This window comes from Daucus carota, chromosome 4 (genome assembly GCF_001625215.2).
Source record: "Daucus carota subsp. sativus chromosome 4, DH1 v3.0, whole genome shotgun sequence".
NCBI lineage: Eukaryota > Viridiplantae > Streptophyta > Magnoliopsida > Apiales > Apiaceae > Daucus > Daucus carota.
Window position 1 is genome coordinate 40300417 of NC_030384.2, and position 12188 is coordinate 40312604.

Consider the following 12188-nt stretch of genomic DNA (forward strand, 5'->3'; position numbering starts at 1 on the left):
CTGAGAGCGTCGTTTATTCGATTCAGAACTCATTTTGTCACGAACAGAATGTCTGGATCAAGCTCATAACGTCATTTTTACAATAATCTCTGGTATTACTATATATTGATCAGAGAACAGATTAGATAGTCCAAATGATAAGAATTACGTTGATTTCTCAAATTCGATTCTCACTTATCTAAAAATTATCACTTGCTAATTTATGAAAATGATAAGAATTACTTTTGATCCTTCCAGATTTATCTAAAAATTATTACTTGCTAATTTATGAAAATGATAACAATAACTTTCCATCTTTCCAGATTTCTCAAATTCGAAGCTCACTTATCCAAAAATTATCACTTGGTAATTTATGAACCTCTAAATTACCATCTACAATTTATTCTTATTTTGTTTTCTAAATAAAAATTTATACCTACATTTTTATTCAAAAAAAATAAAATATATAGTAATTTTATTTTACATGAACGTTAAATTCCGTGTACAAATCTGGAGACCAAAGGGGTAAATTATCAAGCGGAAAGATCAGGAAGATTGTCATGTACTGGGCAACTTGCCTTCTTAGGCCCACTACTAATTCAGAAATGGGTGCCACAGTGGCCTCAGGCCCTCAATTCAAAGCCGAACATAAGCTGCCTCAGAGCAGAAGAAAGAGCTTGTTTGTTATTAACTTCAGGTGACTGATTACCGAAAAATCATTACATTTGATATATATTTTTTGGAAAAAGGTTCGTCAAAAAATATTTTTACCTTTTTATTTTTAAAATAATTTTGTGAACATCAGAAAAATACTATTTAAATATAATTTATAATATTTTACTAATATATAGACACATGAATTTAATTTAATTTATGTTAACTAATTGGAGTAGACAAGAAATCAAAAACTCCACCAATATTTGCTTAAAAATCATAACTTTTTCAAAAGAAACACATACAAAATTTAATTTTGTATCTTAGTTTAAAACGATCTTAAAAATATAAAATCATATTATATGATCTTATATTTTGTATCTTAGTTATAAAATTTAAAAGTTCAACAATCATATTATATCTTAGTTTAAAACGATCTTAAAAATATAAAATCATAATATTATTAAATTTTTGTATTATATGCTAGTCATTCATATAAATTAGAAAAAAAGGATAATAACAAACAACAACATCGCATTCATTCATAATAATATTATTAAGAAATTCTAACTCGTTCTATTCATATTTAACAAATGAACTTAAAATTTGATTCATATTTTTTTAATACTAATATTGTAATAGATGTATTTAGCGATTTCGAATGACGCATAAAAATGAGTCAAACTAAATTATGTCTTTAAATCAATTTCAGACATATATTTCAGAAATATAAATATATTTCAGATTAATTATACAAATAAATTTCAACTTATTTTAGAAACAACTTTAAAATCAGTACTTACTATAAAAAAACCGTTAATTATCAAGTTGGTCACTGAAGTAGTATTAATGTATCAAGTTGGTCACTAAATTCAAAACGGTATCAAGATGGTCACTGAAGTAGCCATAAATATCAAACAAGTAACTTGAAATATGAGTTCAAGCAGTAAAAATATTATTTATAAAGTTTCACACATTATTTTTAAATGTTACCACAACCAACTAAAAGGTTATGACTTCTGGTATTTAAAATAATATATTTATATTTTATGAAGTTTATTTATTATTTATATTTTATTATATAGTTATTTCTTTGTTTTAATTAAAAATAAATAATAAATAAACTTGATAAAATCTAAATATATTATCATAAATATCAGAAGTCGTAATTTTTTACTTGGTTTTGGTAACATTCAAAAATTATGTGTAAAAATTTATAAATAATATTTTTACTGCTCGAACTCATATTTCAAGGTACTTGTTTGATATTTATGGTCACTTTAGTGACCATATTGATACCGCTTTGAGTTCGCTGATCAACTTGATACATTAAGCTCAGCTCTTCCAGTGACCAACTAAATAATTAATCCCAAAAAAAAATGATAGATAATTTATTAGGTAAAATTACGCAAGTGAGGTGAATGTACGGTGTACATATTTACATAACATTATTTTATCCAGTTACTCGTAGCAGTTTTTTTTAGTCGGGTAGTTGCTGCCAGGCTTGCTGTGCTCCCCAAAGCGCGTGATCAGATTAGATACACAAATTCTGACAAAATTAAGATAACGACGCTGACCAAAAATTTACCACTCGCAGCAGTATAATTGTTTTCGCTTGCTTTCGTAAAACACTGAATCGTACACAACACACTTATATAAAATATTCCACTATTTTACAATTCATAAAGATAACGATATGTCACACTTATTCGAGAATAAAAAAAACGTATCCATATTTAATAATAAATTGAATATCTAGCTAACAACTCACATGGGACAGTCCAAAAAAATGTCTCCCCCTATGCTCGAAATACCACAAGTTCGAATATTGTTACTGTCAGTGATGTCTTCAACCAATTTACTGAAAATCATCCAATGAATAAAATAATAATAAATTAGTAAAATTATTTAGCAGAAATCCCAGAGACGAAGATCTTCTTCGCCTTCGTAGACATGATCATGATTAATCATCATCGATGGTTGCTGATCGTCGAATAACAGCATGTCATCGATCATGTCCCTGAATTTAAACGACCCAAAGTCGTTGTTAAACATCCACGGCGCATTCACATTCATAACCGTTTCGTCAGGCTTGTAGTGATCCTCAAAGGCTAATGACACGTCATCTTCGATGTTGTTCGACGGTGAAGACGAGGCGGAGGAGGCGGAGGAGAGCGGCGGCGGGGACGGGAGGGGGGTGGCATTGTCGAGAAAAGTGTTGGCGGCTTGTGCGGCGATTCTCTGAATGGCTTTCGGCGACATGGAGGTGATCTGGTCGTTGATGTAAGGAGTGAAGTGCTGCTGAGAGAATGCTGGGAAGTTGAGATTGGCTGAAGGGCCTTTTAGACAAATAAGTGCTGCGTCATAAGCCCTGGCTGCAGCCTCTGCGGTTGAGTAGGAGCCGAGCCAGATTCTTGTTTTCTGATTGGGAGCTCTTATTTCGGACACCCATGAGCCCCAGCTTCTCATTCGGACTCCTTTGAATTTCTTCATCTTTTTGTTGACTGATGAAGGTGTTTGAGCTGATAGCTTCTTGCCTGCACTGATTCCACTTCCATCTGATTCAGCTCTGGTCATCTCTGTTTTCATTACCATTGTTAATAGACAAATCTGTGCGTTTTTTATGAGGTTTGGTTAATTATGTGAAAAGGAATGGAATAGGAAGTGTGAGGGATTGGAATGAAAAGAAGGGTAGGTTTGATATTTATAGAAGGGTTGGGTTGGGCTGGGCTGGGGGAAGTGAGTAGAAACACTTTAGTCAAGAGTAGTAAGGTTCTTGCTTGCAGCATATTATGCTTGCCAGATGTGTTACAGTTTTTTATCGGATTTAATAATAGACGCTGAAAGTGACTGATTTGCCCTTTCCCCAAAATTTGTTTGGAACGACTCGTATTTGTTGGTAAAAATAAAAACTTTAACTAGAATGAATTGACTATATTATCTCTTCTTTATCCACCAAAAACAATTATTTGCACTTAAATCAAAGGTAAAAACAAATCCCGTAGATTGTGCAATTTTATGACAACTATGCGCTACATGTAAATCACTTCTTTATACTTACGATTACGATTACAAGGTGTGCAAGTTTTAATATCCGTTTCACATCATATTTTCTGTTACAATAAATAGTAGTGGATAAATGAATTCTAATATTTACCTAAAATGGAGTATCATTAATGATAAATGTCATAAATTGTTTCTAATATATTCTTATTTTACAAAATATAAAAATTGGCCATATTCATGTGGATAACTCTAATAACAAAATATTCGTATTAGCACATTACTACTGACACGCTAGTTCAAAACAAAATTTCTACATGTACCTTCTATTATGAAAAATTATTATCAAATAATCCAGCAGTTGTACGTTACGCATTTAAGGTGTATATAAAGTATAAATTCATAAGTTATTTTTAATTTTTTTTATTATACAATTTTTTAAATATTATATTTTCGTGCAGAAAATAAATTTTCAAAATTATATATATAATTATATTTTATAAAAATATTAAAATTTGTCTCAAATCGCCCGTTATCAACAAAAAATCCAGCGCGGGAGGGGATCATAAAGGGAGGAGAAGTCAGAAGAGAATAACTGAGAAAGATGATAGCATATGGTATTGGCAGACTGTAATGTATGTAAGAACTGCATATGCATAAAGAAAAGGTCGCGAGTTACAAGTTTCTAGAGTTTTTGACTTACTTCACAAGTCACTGGCTCCTCCAGATAATAAAGAAAATGACTCCCCCAAAACCTGTAATTTTTATTTTTTATTTTCTGATAATGACTTTTCATGATGGACTATACGTATATGATAATGTTTTTGTATTCATTCCATGGCCAACTTAGACATTTGGTCACATGGCCATGTTCTAGCTACCTTTCAGTTTGATAAGTTTTCTTTTATATTTTGCTTTTATTAATTTCTTTATTCTCTGAATGTGTATAGATGATGAGTATGTGACATAAATATCGTTTCACATTTACACTGAAAGATATAATAATATTAGGGCGATTATTGATAATTTTATAGATAGTGGATGTTATTAGAAAATAGGAAGGCCAACATCATAGGATTCTGTCACAAGCAGCTTCCAGGATTCTGCATGTGAGGAAAGAGATCAACAAACAAATCAGTAGATGCTTTGCTAAGTTTTTATTATATTATTTATTTCAAAATTTATTAATAAAATTATTAATCAAGATCATGTCCATAGACTCGTTAGATGTTCAAGCAGTGACCTCAAGTTTACGAAGTTTCTTGATTCGATCTTCGCTGATTTCAAAAATTAAGAATATGTACTAATTCATAGCTTTATGTAGAATAATCGAGTAAGTCTCGTTTTCATTTAAAAGAAATATTACAATGATATTTTATCTATTTAAACATTCTGATCATACTTCAATTTGACTTAAAAAATTTCAATAAATTTCTAAAAAATTTGAATTACGAGATCAACCAGTTAGTTTAACTAATTGTCGACTTCTACAATTATGTTTACGAGTGACAGTGTATTAAACAATTTGGATGGCATACAAAACAGAGGAAACAACGCGCAATAGAACAGTGAAAACAAAATTATACTCCCAAAGATCAAAGCAGTAGTAACGAACAGCTGGTGCTTCACTGGCAAAAACGTCAGAACACAAAAACGCGTGATGGGGCTTTCAAGAATCAAGTCCTTTTCGTTCTCTCTTTATCAAAGACTGCGAGCCTGGTGGACACACATAATGCTTACGCTTGCGTAACTTGACTTTTGTTCTCTACTGTACAGTTACGCATCGGACACAATTCAAATGTCACAATGTGTGTAAAAGGGGTTCATTTCTCGAGGAGATTCTCGTGTGGTACGGCATCACCTTAATTTATAGAAAAGGGAATACAATACTCTGAGATTACATGGTACTCGTTCTGGAAATGCCAGCACAAAACTACGCATGCACGCTGTTTTTATGCGCATTGGGAGAAAATAAAAGTTGTTCGTATATGGTATGCGAGTCCATATGAAATCATGTGAAGTTGTTCTAGTAGACTCCAGTGTGAACCTTGAAGGATAAGAAATGCTAAAGCTTTTCATGATTAGAGCATAATATTTGAACGTGAAAATCCGAGTGTAACATGGCTCATTTCGGCTCCCACATGACGAGTTTGTTGTATGTTTAAAGTGTTTGCAATGTCAGTGCATTGATGTAAAGTTAAGACATTCGTGGTCCGCAGCCAGGTTAAAACCGTAAACCGTAGTCCATGTTCTGTTTGAGGTACCCGTAGATACTCACTTCGTTCCGGACTTCGTTTATGTTCATTGTTTCAGACACTCTTTATAGAGTATATATTTTCATAATATTTTCTTAATGTCTAATAAAAATTTAGAAGTCAAATTTTTATTTAGGAAAAAAATTTTAAAAAATATTATAGACTTATATTTTATGAAAGTCTCAAAATACGTATATAAGATATTGTCAAGAACCTGTCAGGAAAGAAGGAATAATAACAATAGAAATGTAGTACTCGTACAATACAAGATTATATGAACTAATAAAATGTAAAATAAATATTAATACTTTTAAGAATAATGAGAAGAATCAGAAGAAGCCTAGGATGAAGGATGACCGATAATACCTGATGGGGTTAGGATGAGGACAGTCGCAACAAAATGGGAAAAGCAAAAATTTTCAATAAAAGAGTCCAATATTTAAATTTAACACAGTAACTCTTTTATGATTGAGTCTGACACATATAAATACATGTGTGTTGAATATATAAAAAATATACGATAAATTTAATTTTGATAAGTTTATTTGAAATTTGAGAGTCACTGTGGGTGTTTGGCAATCACTCTCAAGTCGGGCTTGTTTATAAGTTAGAAGCACTTATTCGTACTGTTGTGTAAAAGTTCAAGAAGCACTTATGAAAAATTAGGAATGCTAGCTTTTATTTCAGGACATCTACTTATTTTCCAAACACTTTAATCATTTATAAGTCTTATCTTGCTTCTAACTTCTATTCTACTTATTTATTTTAAACAAGAAGCACATATTTTAAGTTCACCTAAACGGGCTCATTATATTTACTCAAACTTGATGATGAGTCAAAGCTAAAAACATAACTTTGAACTTGTTTAATTTGACTAAAACTCGGCTCCAAGTCTTATCTGAGCAAAAATTTTCAGCATTCCTTCTCTAAAGAAACAATAGTTAATCGATCTAAAATATAGATCTCCTTCCATTTCAAAATTTTTATTAAATTATGTATTTTATATCAAAATCATAGGTCCTGTTTGGAAGTTAGAGGTTTGCGCAAAAATTAGAGGTTTGAGGTGGTTTAGAGGTTTGACCACTAGAATCCGCTAATTTTAGTGTTTGGTAGTTAGCGGATTGAAATAGAGGTTTGAGTCCAAAAAACTAATTTGAGGAGCGTTTTGGATTAGAGGCTTTGGTTTGTGTCGGAAAAAGCTAATCAATCAGCTATTTACCAAACAGTTTTACAAGAAACATCTAATCCAATCCGCTAGTCAAAACATCTAATTCAATCAGTTAGTCAAAATATCTAATTCAATCCGCTAACCGCTAACAGCTAACCGCTAATCACAAACAGGCCATATATATAATCATTTTTTATAGTACCACTGAAAATCAACATGACTCGAAATGAGAGCAATTGTACTAGTTATGCACAATCACGTAAATAAAAAATGCGTTCTCACAAATTTAATGAAGTAAATATTATAATGAATGGTGTGCTCAGTTCGTAGAGATACCTCTCCATCGTCGCTCCTTCCTCTTCCTAGTCAGGAGACAGTAATGTGAAAATACAAATACTTAACAGTGTATAAACAAATTGTTCCAGTAGTCGTCGCGGAAGGAATAAGTTTCTTGTAGATATTTCTAGACATGGATCATTAAAATGGATTGTTTGTTAATTTATCAGGTGATTGACAGTTGAAATTATGATTCGTGTCAACTAATGTTAACTCTTGCATAATTAATTAAATACGAGACATCACAATATCACATGTTTATGCCGCACTCATTTCACTATTTAACTTATTAGCCTTTTTTTCTCTGATCGTGAACTTCCTACGAAATTTCACTCCATTAATTTTTTTTTTTTTGTCATAAAACGGTTGTATTATACCAAGAAAGAAAGTTACAAATCCGGATGGACAGAGTTTCCTTCATTCAACAAGGTATATCATCTAACCGAAAGTATGTAAATACTCCGGAAGCTTAGATAACATAAAAAAAGGGCCTCGTTAAAACCCTTCAAAAGCAAAACCCTATGGGAAAAAACTCAAGCAGGAAAAAGAGTGCCCTACAAAAATTACATCGATTACAAAACAGACTAAAATTGATGTCTTCTTTATTCCTTTCTATCTATGTTTGTAGCTCAACTATCTTGTACACCAAAGTTCGCGTCTTCTCGGAAGCAGCCATAATAAATAAATTCTTAAAATCTTTTTCAAACATCCTGAAAATAAGACAAAACAGTATGAAACGAATGTGAGCGAATTTGAAAATAATTAAAATAAAGACATAAACGAGCCAACATTATGGCACTTAAATGCCTCTCTGGGCCAATAATGCCCCAATAATAGTCGCCATAAATGATACTAAAAACCTTAATTAAGAATAATTAATATCCTTAATTAAGGCACAATTATCATCGCCAAATTAGCTCTTCTTCTTCACCCCTTCTGGACCTATCCATCACCACCATGGATATGATCTTGTTAGGCAAGAAGTTCTTCCCATTAAACTAACCAACCATGGATATCACTCCATTAATTTTTTTTAAACTAACTATTATTGGCTGCTGCAGCTGCTAAGATTGATAATTACTCGGTATCTGCATGTCCTTTAAATATATCAATTTTCGACGGACAGTTTTAACCTATCAAAGTCTTTTATATTTGTGTATTATGTATTTGATACATCTATTCAGCATCAGAGAGACGATGCTAATAAGTAATACTCCCTCCGTCCCTCTCAATTGTTCACATTGGAGGGGGACACGGAGACCAAGACAATGTATAAAAAATGAGTAAAATTAGATGAAAAGTAGGTAAAGTGGTGAGACTTATCGATATTTAATAATAAATTTGAGATAGTGGAGGAAAGTAGTGGGTGTAATAGTAGTTTTTATTGTTAAATATGAGATAGTGGGAGTTATGATGAGAAAAATTTACTATTTATAGTAACGTAAAGAAATGAGAGGCACATCCCAAAATAGTAACTCTAAAAAAATAAGAGGAACAGAGGAGTAACTGATTCCTCGAATAATATTCGATTTTTTTCGGAGTTGTGATTCTTTATTCAAGAAATTAAGTCTGCGATTATAGAATTTTAACTATCATTTTTATCGAGTCTTATTTTATGATGAAATCATAAGTTTTATTTAAAGGTTTAGTTAATTATGCCTAGCGTTCATTTACAGTATGAGTAAGAAGTTAGACGATCCTATTACTGCAGTTCGAAAAAATGAAAATTCTTTGTTTCTAGTCATTTTTCTTTTCACCGAACGACATTCATATCAGAAATATTGAACGTTACTTGAGATTTTTCGACCTAAACAATGCGACTCAAAAAGTGAAACGAGCAATAAATTGATGAGCTTTCATTCTCCGAATCAATTTGATCTAAATTACATAAAATTGACAGAGCAACTACCTACATTTCGGGTACAGTTACGTTATACGGATGAATGAACAAGATAGATTTGATTGGACATAACTGTAGCTCGTACCATCCGTACGCAGCTGGCATGCATCGATGCCTTTCATATCATCTTCCTCGCAAGACTATTCGTACATTAATGTTGAATCTTTGTTGTTAGATGTTGCTATACTTTGACAGCTCGCATTTAGGTACGCTCGTAGGACCAAGTTATAAATTCTCAAGGACTTGAATCCAAAGTTAGATAAATTCATGAATAACAGGTACAAACGTGGATCGAGTACTAGCCATTAGATATACTCCTTCGACTTACTTCCTCTGTCCCGGCCACTTTTTGACAGGGATTTTGACGCTTTTATAAAATATAATTTTATAATATTTTTTTTTATGAATGAATGTTTGACATTTCAATTTTTACTGTTAAAGGTAATAAAAAAAATATGAAACTGCACTTTACATGAGTCTCAAAATGCGTGTAAACAGTGAACATAAATTATCTGTCGAGACGGACGGAGTAATATTCATGAATCTGAAGGATGGGCTGAATGGTTAGTTTGGATTCTCAAAGATGTGAATCTGAAAGTATGTTGGAGGATGATGAGGCAACAGCCATGTGGGCAAGCTCTCTGAAACATCATTTTCTTACTTTTTGTATATTTTGTGAGATAAATGTATCTAAACAAGGAAGTTTCCGGGAAAAAACTTGTGTATGGTGTCAACAACTAAATCCTTGGGAATGCCATGGTTGCTGTAGTGCAGACAAGATAATCTATGTCAAGGGGAGGAGCTTGTTGACTCAATCTTCTTCTTTCTTCACATGTACTAGTACTAGTTAAGTATTTTCATATCAAGTATGGGGCTCCATTTATTTAGTTCTTTTATATTTTGTCCTTTGGCTACAAATTAAAGTATACTGTGTGTAATTTTATTAATTTCCGGTATTGCAACTTAATTGGTTTCAATTATAGTGTTATCGATTTGCATAAAATTCAACTACATCTGGACTTGGTGCATATTTGGGTACAGAGAAGCGCGACCTTTATAGAAGGAGATATAGAGCATATCTAGTGTCTCTTTGGACACGGCTAGTTGCTTTTTGTGATAAAAATTCGGTTTTTATTTATATTGACTTGTTTGTGTAAAAAGTTAAAAATATTTGTATAAAATTGAAAATGTTAGTTTTTGTTTCAGGAAGTCTGCTTCTTTATCAAACAGTTTAATCACTTATAATTTAAATTTACTTCCCATTTCTAGTCAACTTCTTTATTTTAAATAAGATTGTTTGAATAAATTTTCATATTTTAAATAAAAACAAAATGATCCTCAGATTAAAAAGCTCCTCCAAAAGATTTTTTTTCTTCATAAATTTTAAATTAAACACTTATTTAAGGCTTAAACTCCAACAACAGAGCCTATGAAAATAAGATTATAGCTGATAATGTGATGTAATAGCCGAAAGTACTTGGAAATTCAAGACTTTCATCGTTGCCACAGCAGTATATTGGAGCCTTTCTTTGGATGCTTTTGCCAAGATTTCAATCATCCGCTGTGCACAAGAAGAAAACAAGAATAAATCCTCCATAGAGGAACAGTATTGGCGGCAGGTTTGCATAATGCACCGATGTTGACACAAGACTATATGAGATTGACCCTTTGCTCCGTGTATTGTTATCCACCTCATTATTTTTCCTGAACAAAAATGTTTGCAAACCGACGTCCGGTTATTTAAAGTGCCGAATCTTTATCTAAATACATATTTTAAAATTTATTTTAAATCATTGTATTTTAAAATTTATTTTAAATCATTCTAAATCTTAAAGTTTTTAGATTCTAAATCTAAATACATATTTTAAAATTTATTTTAAATCATTGTATGTGTTCAGAAATATTTTTAAAATATAATACATAAATTTTGAAAAGTCACAGCAGGTAAAATAGTTGTTAGAAACTAATATACGCACTGTTATCTTTCAAACAGTTAAATTTAAAGGCTGTTTTTAACGGATTTGTGGGTCAGTGTTACAAACTGAAAACAAATTGAAACTTAGATATACAAACTATCACATTTCAAAATGTGGGGTCTGATTTGCTAATAAGTTAAAGTCTGATATTACAAAATGCAATAAACTCTATAAAATATGAGACTCCTCAACGAGTTAATACATTCTCACAAGATTTAATCAATCAATATATATTTATATATATAAAAGAGGATGCGGGTGTCTCTAGAATCGCTCGATTCAGTGTTCTGATTTTTCTTAAATTTTCAGAAAGAAAATATAGTTAAAATTCAAATAATCAGGTTCAAGAATTCTAAAGTTAATACAAAAAATCAGGTTCAAGAATTTTAAAGATAATACAATTCTTTTCTTATTGAATTTTAAAAATGATACAATAGTATTTTTTATTGAATTCTAAAGATGATACAATTCTTTTCTTATTTAGTAATCCTAAAAGAAATAGGATTATATTTATTCAAACTAATAATAATAGATAATATACAATTTATATTTAAGATTTTTTAAGTGATATGTACAATTCTTATATTTATTTAGCCTAACAATCATAGATAAAATACAATTTATATTTTTTTATTAGTAATATGTTTAACGGGTAGATGACTCAAAATAATTTTTATGTTATTATAATATTAATTCGTATCAAAATTTATATATTCCTTCTATGTCGTAGGGTTAAAACCACCGAAAAAAGTGACCCAAAAATAGATTTGACTTAAAATTTATAACGCCACCGCGAAGCGTGGCTTTTTTCACTAATTTTTAAAAATATAGGAGAACTAAGCGAACTGGAAGTATTCGTTTTACTGGATTCTTTAAACATGAGATACACATAGCGTTACCAAATTTCAATACATCAA

The 12188-nt window shown here is 31.1% G+C and overlaps 1 protein-coding gene across 1 annotated transcript; it reads right to left on the minus strand.

Moving 5' to 3' along the window:
- Positions 1-2272: 2272 nt before the first annotated feature.
- LOC108216674 (ethylene-responsive transcription factor ERF014) lies at positions 2273-3348 on the minus strand. Its single transcript, XM_017389500.2, has one exon. It carries the CDS (start codon positions 3226-3228, stop codon positions 2542-2544), a length of 687 nt encoding a protein of 228 aa, XP_017244989.1. The 5' UTR covers positions 3229-3348; the 3' UTR covers positions 2273-2541.
- Between the last annotated feature and the right edge of the window lie 8840 nt (positions 3349-12188).

Coding starts and splice junctions, on each gene's coding strand:
- LOC108216674 (XM_017389500.2), bottom strand. CDS start 3,228: ATGGTAATGAAAACAGAGATGACCAGAGCTGAATCAGATGGAAGTGGA.